Source organism: Mustela nivalis (assembly GCF_964662115.1).
Source record: "Mustela nivalis genome assembly, chromosome: 10".
Classification (NCBI taxonomy): domain Eukaryota; kingdom Metazoa; phylum Chordata; class Mammalia; order Carnivora; family Mustelidae; genus Mustela; species Mustela nivalis.
The window spans coordinates 79,828,177-79,848,005 of NC_139029.1; the positions used below are offsets into that span (position 1 = coordinate 79,828,177).

The 19,829-nt window shown below is 32.7% G+C and overlaps 1 protein-coding gene and 1 long non-coding RNA gene across 5 annotated transcripts in view; both read left to right on the top strand.

Moving 5' to 3' along the window:
• Positions 1–19,829, top strand: part of PTBP2 (polypyrimidine tract binding protein 2) — an 85,896-nt gene that overhangs the window by 56,529 nt on the left and 9,538 nt on the right. For all 4 annotated transcript variants that reach the window (XM_082686470.1, XM_082686471.1, XM_082686472.1 and 1 more), the window contains exon 8: positions 2,780–2,975. In XM_082686470.1, the coding sequence (XP_082542596.1) occupies positions 2,780–2,975 (196 nt within the window). The remainder of the gene's footprint in view (positions 1–2,779; positions 2,976–19,829) is intronic.
• Positions 4,629–19,162, top strand: LOC309842362. Its single transcript, XR_014299621.1, has 2 exons — positions 4,629–17,326; positions 17,836–19,162. It is a non-coding gene; the product is annotated as an uncharacterized lncRNA (long non-coding RNA).

Here is a 19,829-nt window from a genome sequence, read left to right on the forward strand (position 1 = left end):
CTGATGTTACCAGGAGCTTTTGCCAAAATACAAGTCAACATACTTCTAGCTATAATGTGTTTAGTGTGATATTGATACAGATTCTGACATAGACTCCTTATCTTTAGCCAGATAGGTTTCAGCTGCTAGGCTATGAATCACAGCTTGAGTAAAGCACCAATCCAAGCCATCATCTCTTAAATCCTTACTTCAGTGGCCTTCTCACTCAGCTCACAACTTTGACTTCTTCCCCCACTCCTGTTTTTCCAGAGTACTAAGAATGATCTCAACTTAAAGTCCTATAACTTCCATTCTCAGTGCCCTTCAGTGACTGACTTTTGTCCTTAGTATAAAGTGCTGTCCTTAACATGCTTACAAAATTTAATCAGTCCACAGCTTGTCTTGCCTTTTACTATATTGGACTTTTTAAAAATAGCTTTCATGTGCAGCATTTTCTCTGATTTCTCAGGCTTAACAGCTGGATGTTCCATTTGCTTCTACTGCTTTCTCTTTGTCTTTTTATGTCCAACTTTTCCTGTCTTTCAGGTTTGCAGGTCTCAGAGAGGTCTTCCATAAACTTCCATCTACATTATATCTCTTCCTTTCTTAGTTCTCACTACCACAAATCAAATTTGTATTTGTTAGATGTCTGTATTTCCAGGTTTTACTGTAAGTCACATAAAAGTGGGTACCTTGTCTTTTTTCTCTGCCGTATTCCTAGAACACAACACAATATATGGCACATTGTTGGTATTAGAACTTTCCTCTCATGTCACAACTCTCCCAGCATCTGCTATGTTACAAATCTCTTCCCATTTTACAGTTATCCTTATATATCTCAGTATGTTATGGAATGAGTTGGTTCTAAACTTTGTAGTTCAGTTGCTACATTTTTATGCTTGTTAAAACAATAGAAGTTATATATAATTATGGGCAAAGAATACAAGTTTAGAAAGAGAATCTCAAGCCTACTGTCTCATCTTTTAGTGACAGTTCCATATGAGTGGGAGATGAAAAATACATCTTAAGAACTTGGAATTCAGTTAGCTGGCAAAGTGTACCTTTAGGATTAAGAGAATTTATAGTTTTCTTCTGACTGTGGTCTAGAGCCCACCTAGGTTCTTGTCATGTAGATTGCTTGTTAAAAAAAAACAAAAAAACATTGGGACTCTTCAGTATCCTGAACTAAGAAATCATAATCTTTGGGGATGGCAGTTCAGTACTCTGTTTTTGAAAGCTCTGGGTACCACTGCTACGTAAAGGCAGCTTGAGTGATAGAGTCAATGAAATTATTTATATACACTGGTTAAAATTTTTGGCAGTTATTTTCAGTTAATTGGAAAATTTTGCCCCCTAGCATTTTGCTTATAAGAGAAGAACAGCTCAGAAAAAGACTAACAGTGGGGGCGCCTGGGTGGCTCAGTGGGTTAAAGCCTCTGCCTTCAGCTCAGGTCATGATCCCAGGGTCCTGGGATCGAGCCCCGCATCGGGCTGTCTGCTCCGCGGAGAGCCTGCTTCCTCCTCTCTCTCTCTCTGCGTACTTCTGATCTCTATCTGTCAAATAAATAAAATCTTTAAAAAAAAAAAAAAAAAAGACTAACAGTGGAGGTATTAGTAGTGAGGGTTGGAAGGGAAAATTCAACAATCTCTTGAATTTATCCTAAGGTTCATGTATATTTCAGTCCCATTTCTAAAAAGGTCATGCAAAAACATGTTGGTCTACTATTAAAATCATATAGTTCTAGCTTTACCTACCTAATGGATCTTGGTCTGTATAAACATCAGGCTTAAGTCTATTGATGTATTATCAGAAGAACTGTCACTTTTACAGTGATTTATAGAGGTAAACATAGTTTTCATTTTGAACCATTATTTTATACAGTAAATGTTTATTCTTCTAATAAAAAATTAACAATATATTCCCTTGTTCCTTAGTTTGTTCTAGCCTTCTATCCAGCTGGAATAGAAATGGTGATTATATAGTACCAGGAAAAAAACTCATAATAATCATAGCAGCAGCAATTATAACTCACATTGTACTTTCACATATGTGATCTTTTATTTAATCCTCAAGGTACTCTTGTGAGGATCCTGGGAGTCATTATCTTCTCTGTTTTCCAGATTAAGAAAGATCCTGAGATTCAAAGAGGTTAAGTAGATGACCTGATTTGAGTGTAGGCTTTCAGATCTAGAGCTTGCACTCTATTCCTGGGCTTTCCTGGGATAATGTTGCATTTTCTAATTCAACAATCTATTTGGATCCAGGTTCAACACCTCAAGTTAAGGAAATAATAGTGTTTGCATTACTACTGTACATTATAGTGATACTTATTTGGCTTGAGGCACTTCATAAAATGTGACCTCAAACAAAAGTTATGTTCTAAAATTACACCAATTTTTCTAAGTACTATCATCCAGCAAAAAATGTGTATGTATAATAAAATTAAAGTATTATGCAGGCTATTATGGTATGACTTTTGGCAGGACTGACTATATTTGTAATCCTTGTTTATTTTTTTAAATTGAATTATTTGCAGATTTTTTTGAATTAAAAGCATTAGCATATATATTTAACTGGTTGTATTTTAGATTTAAGTAGCATTTTCTATTTTAAAAAGATAGTATTTGTGGAAACAAATACATGTACAACTGGGATAACAAAGAATAATGTATAATATGTGATCCCTTTCCTGGTGTCTTTTATATGCAGGTCTTCATTGCTGGGTTTTATTGTCGAAGTCCTGTTTCTTATTAATTTTCATTCCTTAAGACTGCTGATATACTTTATTCACTTTTACAGGCCCTAGATGGTCAGAATATTTATAATGCTTGCTGTACCCTAAGGATTGATTTTTCCAAACTTGTGAATTTGAATGTAAAATACAACAATGATAAAAGTAGGGATTATACTCGACCTGATCTTCCATCTGGGGATGGACAGCCTGCATTGGACCCAGCTATTGCTGCAGCATTTGCCAAGGAGACATCCCTCTTAGGTATGATTTTTATTGTCTATACCACTTTTCTCCCATTTTGCCACGTGGAAAGGTGCCTGTTAAACTCCCAGTAAGTATAATAAATACCCCATTTTGGAATTTAAGAAATTGTTTTAGGTTTTACTTTTTTTTTTTTTTAATTTTTTTTTAAGATAAGGAGCATTTGAATGCTGTTGGGAGAAAAACCTAAAGTTTTATGAAAATTCTGTCAGCTGTATTCCTTTCACCGTCCTCATGTTCTTTCCCAAAATAAGAGAAGAAAAGCTCTAATGAAGAGATACTATACTGTAGAGTTGTTATTTCATGTTAAATTTGATGTCACACTGTCTAGGTTCTAAGCCCAAGTTTAGAGTCCTTGTGCATATTCTTCAGGGCTAATCTGAATGTTATAATTTAGCACTGCATAGAAACAGTGAAAAGTGAAGAGGCAAAACACGTAACGGAAGAGGTCATATGGATTTTTTCAATATATTATAGCGTGTCTCTTAAAAAACAATGTAAACTAGGAAGAATTTTCTATTAAATTTATTTTGGCATTTATGTTTTTTCTTACTCATTTATATTTCACCTCATTCTGCGATGGATTTGACTTACCTCACAGAAGAAAAACAATGCAAAAATTTGCAACTACTGGTAGATGGAGTCAAGATGAAGAAAAAATAAGGGAAAGTGTTATTTTGCAAAAAAAATGAGTGAAGTGATCTATAACTTAAGATGCAGTTTTACAGTTCTATTTGCTGTGTTTGGGAAATTGATTTCTTATATATGTGTAAGATTATCTTTAAATCAGCATTCCTGTCCATATGGAACCCAAGATGAATGAGTTATAAACTAGCTCTTAGAGTTTAATTTATGCCCCTCAGAAAAAGAAAAAGTGTATTATAATGAAGTAATTTTGCAAGTAGATATATATTTTTGTAGATATGTAACACTTGAACTATCCATTATAAATATGTAGTAATGTAAGTGATACTTCCATTAACAGAGACACCTTATACACAAGAGAAGCAATTGATATTTGAAATTAATTCTGGTTATAGACAAAATTTACCCTTTAATTCTAATTTTCTAATACATCTAGCATAAGCCATAATTGTTTATCATGATTTTAAAGATTCTTTAGGTTAATAACATTTTTTTCTGACAATTCTCTTATCACTGTGTGGGCTTAGTTTAAACCTTTATTTCCTCAGCTTGGCTTGTTAAGTTGACTGTTTCATAATGTGCCATTTTTAAAGGGAAAGTTAAGAGTGAGACAATGAGTGATACAAGGTTATAGTTATTACTGTAGATTCTTAAATTATTTACTGATAGAAATTATTTTATAGAGAAAAAAAATCTACATTTATTGAATAATTCCCAGGTCCTAGGCATTCTGCTAGGCACAACAGTCCTACTAGATCAGATACATTATTTAATCCTTAACACAAAATAGGTAACATCAAGATTTTACATACAGGGGCGCCTGGGTGGCTCAGTGGGTTAAGCCGCTGCCTTCGGCTCAGGTGATGATCTCAGGGTCCTGGGATCGAGTCCCGCATCAGGCTCTCTGCTCAGTGGGGAGCCTGCTTCCCTCTCTCTCTCTCTGCCTGCCTCTCTGTCTACTGTGATCTCTCTCTGTCAAATAAATAAATAAAATCTTTAAAAAAAAAAAAGATTTTACATACAGTTTCTGAGAAGTTCAAAAATTCACCTGCAGCTCATTAAAAACTTAAGTATAGAATATCAAGAAATTCCAGTTACCATCAAGCACAGACCTTAACAGTCACTTCCTTGGACTCAGAGGAGTTGTGCATTTTGCCCATTTGGGTATAGTCATGTCTGTGTGTGTGTGGATTCTGGGTGGAGTCCTGGTTAGAAGTCACCTGATTCTTCTAGGGAATTCATCACTCTTTTCCTTGTAACCTCATGGCCCCAGTGAAATTTCTTTTAAGTAATAATGAAATGTCTTTCTCATTAAAGATCATGAGTCCCTGGCATAATTTTATCTTCCTCTATACTTTTATTATTCATTTTTCAAGTGTTCTGCATTTTTTGCATTAAAAGCATATGAGTAAAGTTGCCCACTATTTAATAAATTTGTCTTCATCTTCTATTTTAAATATTTCAGTATATCTTTATTTCTTCACTCTGCTTGATAAGAAAGATGAAAGTGAAGATATGTGAACACCTTTTTTTTTTTTTACTAAATGACTTTATTGTTTATATGTTTTAATGGTTTTGCATCTTATTATAATTTGGTTTTTATATTAAGTATCCTCAGATAGTTTTTGAATGTTAGATGAGTTGAAAGTTTCAAAAATCAAATGATAGTATGGACTTTGGTAGTTTTGATAATTTACAAGAGGTAACAATTTTTTTCATTTTCTGTGTAAAACATATTTTTGTACAAAATTAAAATTACTATGTGCAGTTCTTTGTTTTATTGTATTTACTATTTTAGTAAGAATTTTTAAAAAATTTAATAGCTGTCTAGCATGCTAGTGGATTTGTAGTACTTTTGAAAGTACCTTTATTGGACATTTAACTTACTTCCATACTTTTTTAAATATATACATGGCAAACACCCTGTGCATAACATTTTTATCTTTCAGATTATTTCCTGAGACTAGATTTCTAGAGCTAGATTTATTGGATCAAAGAAAATGTTAGAGACTCCTGATTCTTACTGCAAATTTATTTCTAGAAAGATGATACTAAACTAATATGAATGGTATATGAAACTGGCTATTCCACTTTCTTGTTTACCAGCATTGACTATTATTTTTTGGATTTGCTAGGATATTAATTAGATAGGAATAGGAATGTGTCAAATTGTTTTAATCTTTATTATTTTATGAGCCAACTTAGAATTTTTAAGTGCTTATTAGACATTTTCCAAGTCTCTGAATTGGTTGTCTAGGTTCTTTCTGTTGGGATGTACAATACATGTAAAGTGTGTATTAAGGGTATTCATACTTAGTACAAGCTGAGTCTCCAACTTGATATTACAATATTTAAGACTAGCCAGTTTATAGAAATTTATAGAAAAATTATTTTTTAATAATTTATCTCAATCCAAAAATATCCATTTATGGAACATGAAGTTAACTTTTTTCCCCATACATTTTTGGATATTGTCATCTTTATAAAAGGAACCATCTATGTTTTGCCTTTTAAAGTAGTTTTCAAACACCCTTTATAGTAACATCCAGTATTACCTTAGTGAAGTCATGTCTTCTGGAATGGTAACTAAATCTTCTCTATGCTTATTTGCCTCCAGTGAAATTTAATAAGTCAGGTGACTTCAGCATACAACTCCCTAGTATCGATGGGATCCATTTCCTCCTGAGTCTTCCTCAGTACTTGTTCAAAATGAAATAATAGATCTTCCTTTGTTTCAAAGATTGTATAAGAACACAAGTACTTAAGTGATGCTTCTTTTCTGCAAATATTTAGGGGGATTCACTTTTCCTTGTATAATTTTTATATCTAAGAACTTGACTGAATTTGGAATCAATACAATAATAAATTTTAATTGGTTTATTTTACACAGTAATTTTATTAAGACTAGCTTTTATACTTAGCTTCTCTTTTTTCTTTTGGTAACTAAGGATTACAGTGTCTCAGAAAATAGAATTTTTTCCAGGAAGGAAGACTGAGGGCTTTGTAATTAATTGGAAATCTGACATCTAAATACATAATCAAAACCTGGCAGAGTATTAATTATTCACATATTCTACTTCATAGAACAAGATGATAAAAATTCTTGAGATTTATAAATTGAGACATTGTTACTATGATCATTTTATCATGTTTAAGAAGTGTAGTTAATTTATTAAGGGGTGGCTCACTTTTAGAAAAAATTTCTAGAAATAATTTTTCATGATCATGTTGTCTACCTTTTAAAAATTAGGGAAGATAATATATACAAGGAACTTATATTAAAGCTTTCTGTGCATTTTGAGTTGAATAAAGTAGCAGTCAGCCATCTTATGGCCTTAACAGAAAGGCTAAACAAGTTTTTTATGAGATATATGTTGACCTTAAAATAATTGATAATGGAGAAAGTATAATAAACCTTTGTTCATAAAGGCAAATCTGTAGTTCCATTTAATAGTGTCTTGGGTTTTTCTGCACACAGAAATCACCAGGCCCTACCCTAGACTTGAGAATCTTGAATAGAGTCTCCTAGGAGTTGGTAGTTTTTTAAGATCTCAAGATGGTTTTACTATGTAATGTGAATTGATAATTACTGCTCTTGAGAAGTTTGTAATTTTTAGATCCTAAGTTTTAGCTTTTTAGCAAAGTTAAGAGTGTTCTCAAAAGAAACTTCTTAATAGTTATTGAACAGTATTTTATACTTCTACGTTTTATTCATGCCAAATAAATATATCTTTGTATAATTGTTCTGATTAATTGTTTAGCTGATAATTTGAATTTATTTTTTTCTATGTGTTCATGATACATAAAAATAACAAATAAGCTTTGAAATTTTCTTTGAAAGCTATTTTTAAGTGATTTCTGACACTTGTTACTTTTGAGTGGGTTATTCATGGTAATTTTTAAAAAAGTTTCTACTGTCAGAGTTCAGTCATTATATAGCAATATAGTGAATCCCACATTCTCATCATCTTGATTTAGTAGTTTCTACACTTGTTTCATCTGTTCATTTTTTCTATTGTATTTTGAAGCACATCCTTGACATCATGTCATGTCATCTCAAACATCATCACAATATCTTTAAAATATGTGACATTTTCTTATCAAACCATAATATGATTATCATACCCATCAAATTTGACAGTGATTTCTTAATGTCATTGAATACCCAATCCATCTTCAATTTCCCCAGTTGTCTCAAAAAAATGTATTTTAAGAGTTGATTTGTTCAGAATAGGATCTTCTCAAGGGCCATAGATAGCATTTGGTTGTTATTTCTTCTAAGACTGTTAATCTGTGGTAGTCCTCTCCATCTTCACCCTCAGTTCCACTGACTTAATGAAGAAACTTAGTTATTTTGAGAAAAAATCCTTTAGTCTTGATTGGTGTGGCTGTTCTTTGTAGTGTCATCGTAACCTGTTCCTCCATCCATTGGCATTTTTTATGTAAACCAGAATTTAGCTCCAAAAGCTTCTTTAGATTTAGGTTCTGTTATTTATTCATATTTTTCAGCAAGAATACTTCATAGGTATTCTTGTGTTTCATAAAACATCTGGTTATCCCATGTTTAGTGATGCTTTAAGATGGATTGTGGTTCAGGTGGTGACATTCTGATCCTTCAATTGTATTTTTCTACTAATGGTTTAAGTATCCACCAATGATTTGTGCCTTAATTTATTTCATTTGGGAGTTGCGAATGTTGCCTCCCCCCCCCCATTCACATATATCTTTACATTAGTTAGTTGAAAATCTTTAAAAGAGTTTTCCTTCATCAACTAGGTCTATTTACTTTGTAATACAATTTGTACAGGACAGTTAAATTGTTGCATTTATTTGTTGGTTTTTCCTGGAAGAAATTGATGCCCAGCTTTGGGTTTTTTTTTTTTGTTTTTTTTTTTTGTTTTTTTTTCATTAATTATTTAAACCAGTATGTGAATTGGTACAGCCTAGATTCTTCCTAGTACTCCTTTAAACTTTAGAGACTGCAGGTTGCCTTCAGGTTCTGGTAGCCCCAGAGTGATTTGAGATAGTGACTTTAGTCCAGAGGTGAGTAGTTTTGTTTATTAATGTAATAATTATTTTTTATTTTGGTCTTACTTAGTGGTCCAAAAAAGGGAATGGGTGGTAGATAAGGGACTAAACAAAGTTAATTAAAATTTAGTATGTTTCTCTCAGGAAGGAATTCATCCTCCTAAAATAAAGAAAGCAGTAGTATTTCCTTACTAAATACCAATAGAAATAAATCTCTCCTCTCTTGTAGCTAAGTGTGAGAAAAAATGATCTACAGATCAGTGTGAGTTGTTTTCTCAAAGGATTAAAATACCTCAGGTGGTGTTTTTCCTTGTATTCATGTGTATGTGTAGTCTATTTATACTTTTTAAATATGCTGTGGGATGTGCAGTAAAAACAAACATCTTTTGTGAAACATTGCTGTCTTACTGTATGCTATTTCAGTAGATTGGTGAGGAAACTGCAAAGCTAGACTAATTCGAACTTAATTAGTAGGTAGCAGTGAGCTAATAGAGCAGTACTCATATATTTTCTTATATTTAAGTGATACCTATGTTTTCCCATGTGTGTATTTTTAGAAAATAAAACATTCATTGTTTATTAGGTATTTAGTAAATTTAAGCTGTTTCAGTATCTTCCAAGTTGAATATCATTTGGAAATTCTTACTTGTTTTTCTACTGAACCGTTCAGTGGCCACAGAGATTAGGAAGAACAAAATTATCACTTGGTATTTTCAAGTATTTCTCAGTATTTTATAAGGCTATTTTCAGTTAGTTATTGTGATACGTAGGCCATTAAGTAGACTTTCCTAAAAAGAAACACTGGTAGAAATGAGTTTTAAGGATACTTTATACCAGTTTGTAAAAAGTGGGGTCTTTTAGATGATTGGTGTTGGTGGAAGGAATTAGCTGTTTTTTCTACCACTATTTGTTTTGCCTATATAAAAATTTGACTGCACTGTCTTTAGGGGTCATTCCTGTGATAGGAATAAATACTTAGAAAATTACTAGTTTGAAAGGAGTTACTTAGGTGCCACCTTAATTGCTACAGTTCTTTATTTCATATATTTTGTAGCAAAAAACAAAATACATGGCTTAGAATGAAATTGTCTCAATGCCTGGAACCAAAAGTTTGTCTGATACATATGGATACTAATCACTAGCCATTTCTTGGCTATGTATTAAGTGCCTGTATCATTCTTAGCCATTATGAGTTAATCCTTACATTATCCCTAAAAGAAGTTATTCTTATTGTCCCCCACTTCATAGATTTGTGAAGTGGGACACAAAAAGATAAGCAGTTTGCTCATAGTCCCATAATTAGTGAGTGGCTGAGATAGTTAGGCATTCTGGCAGTCTGGCTCCAAAGTTCATGCTCCTAACAAACAATTGAATAAAATATACTACAGATTAGCTGGGCCTTTTAGCCTGTCTCCTTTTCTCCCTGGAGCTAATAATAGAACAGTGTTATACATGTAGTCAATATGTAAGTCCTATAATTTTAATTTTCCCCCATATACTAATTTCCTTCCATATACTAATTTCCTTTTTCCTGCATATACTAAGGTATTTTCTGTTGCTAAGACAGATTGTTTTTGTTGCCCAGGCCATTCCATGTTTAACCTGATTATTTTATGATTGCAAAACCAAGGGTATTGTTCATATGTCCCTTCAAAATTGAATACTATATATATATATATATATATATATATTGCAAACCAAAATATAGTAAACTGAATTTGTATCTTTGTTTTCACAAAATGTACATTAAAACTTAAAAACCAAAATCCTAATTTTTGCAAAAGCCTAATCTATAATATCCCATTATAAGACTGCATTATAGCAAAGAAAATTATGGTCATAAAATCAGACTGAATAATTCATCTGTTACACATTTGTGAGTCATTGTCCAACAAAAACTAAATTTACAAGTACACAAACATTTTAGAAATATTTCCTAGAAATATTAAACTACATAGATTTTTAGAGTGTATCACTGAATGCCATAAAACATTAAAAAAATTTTTAAAAGCCATATAATTAGAAAAGCAGTATTTTATCATGTTCAGTAGAAATTAATACTTTTGGTCAGAAGTCCTATGAAAATACTTGTACTAACTCACTGTCCCATAACTTCGGCTTTCTCATTTATTTCTATTTTAACATATAAGAAGAAACTATAGAAGTTGAGTTGAGAACTTCTCTTATGTTTGCATTATTAGAAAATGATGTTGAATTCTTTGGATTATTGACCTATCCTCCATTTTGCTGTAGCTAAATTTTAAAAATATTTCTCAGTCTTTAAAATGTTTACTTTAGAAAATAAGTAATGAGCTGAAATAGAATTGTTTATTTTAAATACCTGTCAGTGGATAAAATTTTAACTTCTAAGTCAAAAATTAACTTGAAACAATAACCTTTAGAGAGTTTAACTCTTTGTGCCCTTTTAAAATAATATTTGAATGAATGTATCTTAAATCTGGAATTATTTTTGTTTTCTTGGCAAGGGAAAGGTGTTGGTAGTAGTTGCATGCTTTGGAGGTATAACAGGCCACAGATGTGATATGGACATTAGAAGAAATAACATTTTCATGTTGGTGCATATTTACTTATTTGCTAGCATTCTCAAATAGGATAAGCTTATTCTTGTAGGACTAAAATGTTATTCATAGATTGCCTTTTAACTATCCGAGGTAAAAATTTCATATAAAGTTCTTAATGGACGATCACATAGCTTTTGCTTGAACTAATCTGTTAGGTTCACCCATTGTATTATTCTCGGCTATAGTTTTAAGAAATTTTATTCACCTTCATTTTCAAGATAGTCTGTCAGATATTTGAATTTATCCTAGTGTTATTGTTCATATTTTTCAGGCTAGTAATCAATTTTAGCCTTTGGATATAAAAGGTAGGTTTAAATTAAATCAGACTCTAGATTTTCAAATGAAAAAGTGTTGGTTTTTAAGAGTTGACAGTTACAGTGTATGGCTAAACCAAAGAAAAACCTTTCTGAAGTATGTTACTGTTGTTTCTATAATTAACAGAAGAATAACTGTGTTCGTGACCACAGTATAAAATGTGCCTCTATCTAAAGCAGGTAAAAATTAGGCAGAAGATTTTCACTACTTCCTCTAAAGATACACCTAGAAAACATATAGGAAATCTCATTTGGATTCTCCCTTTTTTGATCTTTTCCCCTCTGAGTTCTTTCTAACTTCATGTTTAGCTTCCCTTTTATCTTCTATACTTTATTTTCCCTGTTGATCTTGATTTCAGATTAAAGATACTATTCTTCTACCTTTTCTCTATGCCCCACTTCCTAGATATTTCTGATACCCTTGTTAAGTAATTGCATGAGTATTTCATATCCCTGATAGGATTCTGCCTCACCTCAGTGGCATCCTGGTTAATTCATTTATTGAATTATTCAGCATTCATTTTAGCACTATCTTAGGCACTGCCAGAATTCACAAGAATTACAGGGTTTCTGTTCTGTAATCTGGTTTACAATCTGGTGGAGGCAGCAAACAAATGAATAGCTCTAATGTGAGGCAAAGTGAAATCTGTAATAGAGTTGGTGTGGTATTTGAGCATAATGAAATGCATGATGAGATTCATTATCTGAAGGAGAAGTTGGGAGGGTTTAATGGGCCAAAGGCCATTTGATTTGGTTATGAATAAAAAAAAAAAGAGCATGAGCAGATGTGATAAAATATATATCATGTTTAGAGAGTGACAAGCATTCAGTTATTAATAAGCCATATTGGAGACTGGAGACTCTGTCTAAGTAAGATACCGTTGTGAGTCTAATCCAGGGGCATGAAATGTGAATGAAAACCACATATGGAAAAAAGTAAACATAAAAGAATAGTACTTGACATTTTATTGATATGTCAATATCAATATTGATATGTCAACAAAAAATTAAACTAGGGGAGAAGTCCACTAGACAGTAGGAAATTCTGCCTACAACTTGGACAGTAGTTCCATGAACTTGTGAATTGGGAGAACAGATGTGTGATATTTTAAAAGCTTGGCTTAAGATTCTTCAGGTATAAGAGGGCAAGAGGATTAATGGCTTGAAATTAAAATTGAGACTTGAGCAGTGCCCATTTATATTGTGGGGGAAAAATAAGCAAGAACTTGAGGGATGAAATAAATAGGATTAAAATTTGAAGTTCTTGTTCAGTAGTTCCCATAAGGTTATTCATGAGGGGTGGGTATAAATAAAATTAAAATGGATTAAGGATAGAAGTGTGATAAGAAAGCATTTATTATTCTTTGAAGAAGTGTGCTATAAAAAAGGAAAAAGAAATGGACTGGTAGTTGAGGAGTAAAGCAGGGTGGGAGGGGATGTGTTTGCACCGAGGAACTATATATAATCATAGGGGCTCCAAATCCAGATGTCCTGAGTTCAAAATCTGTCTCAGCTTCACTGTCTTGACCTCCATATTTGTAATGGATATAATAACAGTGTTGCAAGGCCATTGTGAAGATTAAATGTATTAATAAGTGCAGTTTGTATAGTGCTGGGCATACGATGAATGCTCAATTTATAAACTAGTATTTGTTTTTTTTTTTTTTTTTTGTGGATTGGTTTTTGAAGATTTATTTATTTTAGAGAACATGAATGGGAGGGGGAAGAGAGGAGGAAGAGAGAATCTTAAGCAGACTCCATGTTAAGTGCGGAGCCTGACACGGGTTGATCTCAAGACCCTGAGATCATGACCTGAGCCAAAACCAAGAGTTGGATGCTTAACCAACTGTGCCATCCAGTCACCCATAGTATTTGTTTTTAAGGCTAGCATAAGTCCTAGAACTGATTGTAGAGGATTGGTTCTAGAGTATAGTTTAAATGCTGGAGCCTAAAAAAATAGAAAAGTACTTGCTTAGGATCATCCTGAGAACTAGAAGGGATTATTATCAAGCTCACATAGAAATGTCGGGGGAAATGCAAGGGTGGAGCGAGGGCCAGATCTGAAGTTATCAGCTGTGTAGTCCATATTCTTTCTAATCACCATTCTTTGGTTTTATGAAGAAAGGGAGAAAGGGGAAACAGATTAAAGAAGGGAGTACTTTTTAAGTTGGTTGAGAAACTTGAAATTCTTTTTTTTTTTTAAGTTTATATTTATTTATTTGACAGAGATGACAGAGAGGAAGGGAAGCAGGCTTAGCAGAGAGCCCTATGTGAGGCTTAATCCTAGGAACTGGGATCAAAGGCAGAGGCTTTAACCCACTGAGCCACCCAGATGCCCCAAAACTTGAAATTCTGATCTCATTCTTAGACTTTCTGAACATAACAAGATTGAGAGTAGGATGTGGCACTTGAGTCTGGTGGATTTATAGGGGACCTGAAAATAGACTTGGATATCAGCTAGTGTTAAATACCAAAATGTTTGTGGAATAAATTTTGGGGTGTTGTATGTGTTTTTTCACTCTAGTGCTCACTTGGGCAGCACATATACTAAAATTGAAATGTTTTCACTCTAGTACTTAACCCCGATGAAAGTTTAGCTAGAATACAAGATTGGATTTATCCATGTCTGGCACTGAAGAACACTTAAAAAAAAAAAAATACTTGGGCTATACTGTAAAATCAAGCCAAGGAAAAATAGAAAGGGAACTAGTCAACATAGAGGCCAAAAAGTGGGTTCAGTAATTGTATGTAGTAGGAGAATTAAGATGGAAGAATAAAGTCAGGAAAGGGGATTTTAAATACTAGAAATGAATGGTGACAAAAAAGAGAAAGAAAAATCAAAGATGTGGCAAGAAAAGTTGCTAAATGGATTAATGTAGTAAAAATTGTCAGAGTAGAAGTTTTAAAGAAATTATGGACTAAGGGTGTTTGACCTATCACAAGATGATGATGGGCTGGGAGACAAGGAGGAAATAAAGCCAGGTGCTGAAGTCTTTCTGTGATGAGAGAAAATGTTCTAGTGGCCTGATGGTTGTTTTGATGAGAAATGATTGGATGCAGAATCTGTCTTAATTGATGGTGGTAGAACTGCAGTTATGAAAGCAACATTGGGTGGTAGGGTAGAATGATGAATAATGCATTCTTTTTCCTTCCTTTGGGGAAGGGTTTAGGGAGATAAAAATGACTTTTCAAGAGAGTTTTAAGAAAAGTTTCATTGGGATAAAGCAAGCTTTTAATTAAAAAGTTTCCCTAAGGAACACATTGAATAAAAATGCAATTGTTAATGATAGAGGAGGATGGATTCCAGCAGACAAAATAAGGAATTGAAAGGAAGGTGGTAGAAGAGGAGGAGTGGATTGTTTCAGGAAAGAATAGTGTTTGTCATTTTTGAAGGAGACATGACTAAATGTAATATGGGATCCTGGAACAAAAAAGGATATTAGATGCACACCAAATAAATCTGATGAAGTATGGGCTTTAGTTAATAATAATATATCAGTTTTGGCTGATTAATTGGAGCAACTATACTATGCTAATGTAAGATGTTAATAATAGAGGGAATAGGAAGTACCCAGGTTATATAGGAACTCTGTAGAATCTTCAGTTTTTCTGTAAATCTAAAATATAAACTTTATTTAAAGTCATAGATAAACTTGTAAATGGTTTAAAGTAAGTTAACAAAGAGTTTCATTCTTTAATTCTTCTGAGAAAAATGTTTATGTGACCTTAAGGAATGAGGGATAAGTCAGTTAAATCACTTCATTCCACTGGACTTCATATCATATACATGGCTGTGTGTTCATCCATTTCCGTGAAGGAAGGGTTAGTAATAATAATGTGTCAGAACTAAAATGAGAAATTTATAAACTTGCTGAATTACTCAAAATGGCTGGATGGCCCACCTAATGAAGATCATTTCACATGGAAAATTAACCCTGTGATACCTTTGAATAGCAGTTTATGAAGCTCTTCAACATTATTTTATTGTTCTAACAATCCTGGAAGTAGAATAGGCGTTTTTAATCTCTCATCATCAAAATGCATTAATTATTTTTTTCCAGCATACCTGATGTCTTAGCTAAAATGTAAATCATTAAAATTAGAGCTAAAAATAATTTTATTGGAGCCAGTGTATGTAATATGCTTTAAACAGTTTTTACAAAGGGAAGATGGTAAGTTTATTGACGTAATAGCTAGGAGTTAATATGAAAAATACAATACAGAATTTTTCAGAATTTACCATTATGGTATAAATAGTGCATTATGAAATATTTTGTAGGTTGTTTTTGTTGTAGGAAACATTTAGGTTAAACCTAAGTTTTAAAAAAAAATTTCTGATAGTAATTTTTTAAAAAAAGAGCATACTGAGAGAAATTGCAGAATCGTTCATTAGAGGTTTAAAAGTCCAGTAAAAACTGAAGACTAATTCCAGGGATTTAGAACTGTGTAAAGATGGCTTAAATAGCTTTTCTAAGTTTTCAGCCTGGGGGAGGAAAGAGTGGAAGAAAAGTATATGCTAATTGCATCAAGGACAATGACTGCCCTAATCTCTTAAAGTACTCTTACACCATACTCTGGGCGTCCTAAAATGAAAAAAAAAAAAAAAAAGACTTTGTAGAAGAATATATCATAACCTGACATACTAGCACAGTGGCCATGATAATAAATGAAAAAGTGGGGAGACATTGAAGTAGCATTTGGATTGTAACAACAGTGGGGCTCTCACAGTTAACATTTCACTTTTTGCTAAGCTTCACATTATCTCCTTATAGGAAGGAGGTAAATTGTATCTCCTTTGAGCCCATTTTCTCACTAGAAAATTTGCAGTCTTACTGTTACTAAGTGCAGTGTTGTTTAATTAAAGGTGGCATTTAAAAAAAAGTCTTGCAGTCTGTCACACTAAAAAGGATTCCAGCCTGGACTTTTAATTTTTAGTTAATATTTTAGATTAATTTCGGTTCTTTCTTAAGTCTTCAGTGATCATTGTTCCATAAATCTTAATGTTCTAAAAAATACTGTGCCACCAAGTTACCTATCTTCATTATGAAACCCAAATTTCAACAGAAAATGTATTACAAAAAACAATTGTCTTGAATATTTAAAGATTCTTTGAAAAAATTTTCTGTCACCTTTGAATATTTTGGTGAAATTTTCATGAGATTATTGTATATTGACATTGTAGAGATGTATTTCAGAAGCTTTCTGCAAAAATGAAGTATTAAGCTTAGACTGTCTTGTTTAGATTGATATGTCAAATTTAGGTAGATTGGTATTTTATATTTCATGAATTAATAATTTTCCTTGAAATGTCCACAGGGAAAGACGAGTAATAGATGACTTGGAACTTAATTCTGGAAGTGTCAGTAGTTTGTAATCTATCTGTGTGTCTCGCATTCTTTTTTCTTTTTCTTTCTTTCTTTTTTTTTTTTTTTTTAATATACCCAAACTCTATTACAGCATTTTCTTTGAAATGAATAAATGTATCTTTTTAATTCTCTTGTATTTCTTCAGAACCACATATGAATAAAACATCATATGAAGTATACATGGCAGTGGTTCACGAAATATCTGGAGATCTCTCAGACTCTTAGCAAAATCAAAACTATATTCATGATAATACCAAAATATTATTTGTCTTTTGACTCTTACTCTCACCTAGCATACATTTCTCTGAAGGCTAATAGAATATATTATCATGTGTTCTTGTATGTGTTCTTGTTCTTTTTAAAACAGTTCTTGGTTTTTATTTCTGATGTGTCATGACCTGAACTGAAGGTAGATGGTTAATGACTGAGCCACCCAGGCGCCCCACATCACAGCATTCTTAAGAGAATTCAGAGATTAAATGAGAAAATGTGTGTTTAGCGTACTGATAAGCTCTCAAGGTCAGCAATTGCTGTTGTTGCTCAGTACAGTAATTAGTTTAACTATAAAATTATCATAATTCATAATTATTCCAGTCCAGGTCTCTTTCCCCGGCCTTTATTTAATTTATTCTTTTTCCTTTTTTTTTTTTAAGATTTATTTATTTATTGGGCGCCTGGGTGGCTCAGTTGGTTGAGCGACTGCCTTCAGCTCAGGACATGGATCTTAGAGTCCCCAGATTGAGTCCTCATCAAGCTCCCTGCTCAGCAGGGGCTTCTGCTTCTCTCTCTGACCTTCCCTCTCTCATGCTCACTCTCATTCTCTCTCTTTCTCAAATAACTAAATAAAATATATATTTTTTTAAGATTTTATTTATTTATTTGACAGAGATCACAAATAGGCAGAGAGGCAGGCAGAGAGAGAGAGGTCTTTGTGTTCCTCAGTAATTTCTAAGAGTGTAAAGGGGTCCTGAGACCTAAAAGATTGAGAACTTTTTCAGTGTGGGGATACAAAGTTGAAGACAATTCTATTAGATAAATAGGATTGTTTTAATAAACAGAAGACGGTGGTAAGAGTCAAGAGATTTACAGGGAAAAATGTTAGGGATTTAGGAATTTTTAATATTAATTTTGGTATCTAATTATAATTAGTTCAGTAAATTATTTTGGTTTAGGAAGACCTAAAAAGTGTTTGGTAGAGTTGGAAATGAAACCAGAAATTAAACTGCTTTAATTTTTGGTTGTGGAGAAGAGCTGCTTAGGTGTCTTTGATGGATTTTTAAAAAATATTTTATTCTTAACGAAATTTGAGAATTAATACCGAACTTTTTTCTTCTGCACGCCATGTATTGTTGCTGGTATTTATCTTAGGCCACTGACTGGATCCCATTAAGACCAAGGAATTTAACAGAATTTTAAGTTATTTTTTCTACTGAAGAGTAGCCAATGAAACACAGGGAAACAAGGGAATGCCTACCTCTAGAGTTTCTGCCACTATTGAATAATTGTGTTACCGACTTAAGTTGAATGCTATGTACATTCATTCAGCCACAACTATCTGAAAAATACTTTCAAGAAATGATAATTAAAAGAGGAGGGGGAAGGGTCATTTTCTAAGAGTGTTCAAAAACAAAATTACAGTGAGTGTATGTGTAAGAATTGGTAATATATCTGTATACTTGTCATTGGCAGCAAATTAAGATATACATTGAATGTTAAATGGAAGCAACCTGTAAGGTATAATGAGAACTACAGTATTTAAAATGGGGAAGTTCGACATGCTGTAGAATAGTTGGTTACAAATATTCACACTAGTGAATCCAAAAAGGCATCAAAGACTACTAACGACATAAGTTTTTATTTTAAATATTTTCTGGGATTTACTTTTAAAATAAAAAGGATGAAAGAATAAATAATAAATACATAAAATGGATGAGTGGATGGAACAAGATTGGCCATGAGTGCCATGAGTTAATACTTGATAAACCAGTGTGATGGGTATGTGGGGTTTGTTATTCTAGTGTGTGTCTCTCTCGGTCTCTCTCTTTAATGTTGGATAATTTCCATAACAGAGTAAAATCTAAAAAAGAAAATGGAGAAATAAGAAAAAAAGGGAATCTGGAAAAGTGGGCAAAAGGCATTAAAACTCATCCACAAAAAGATTGGGGAAAAAAAAGTATTATTCCACTGTTGAACTGCTTAGAGAGAAAAAATAAAAAGAAATTGGAGGGAAAAATTTGTAGGAACTGAAGAGATTAGGAATTGTGAATCTTAACCCTTCAGACTGTCAGTGAAATCATAGTTTCTATAAAGTAAAAAGATTTTTAAAAAACTTCGCTAAAATATTAAAGAGATCTGAAACCAAAGGCGACAGCACATCCTTATGACATATACAAGAAGGCTGGTGGAAAGAGAAAAGAAGAAATAAAACATGAACTTAACGGGACAGCAGTACTCAGGGCCATGTCTATCCAGGTATGTCATGCATTAACTTCACGTAGGTTGGATGTTTCCTTTTTCATGGGAAGGAGAAAAATAATTGATTAGTGAACTAGTATTTATTTATTGAGATATAAACTGGCATCTAAGAATTGAAGGGAGGGAAGGATTTGCGGTTTATTAATTACAATGTGGATAAAAAAGGTTGAGACAAAATTCTCTCTAGAATAAATGGAGTATCTTAAAGATGCTAGAACAACAGTAAGACTGGAAAGTAGAGCAACAGAAATAATGAAATGTTAAAACTGGTAGGCTAAAGATAGGAAGAAAGAGAAAGGTTGTGTATTAACAGACTGGGGAAATGTGTTTGAGAAATTTGTTGTGTTCATTATAACTACTTGAGTGTGAAATTAAGGCAAATAAACTTTGGGAAGTTTTTCTTTAGGTCATTTGAATGAATTAAATAATGATGTTCCGGGTGAT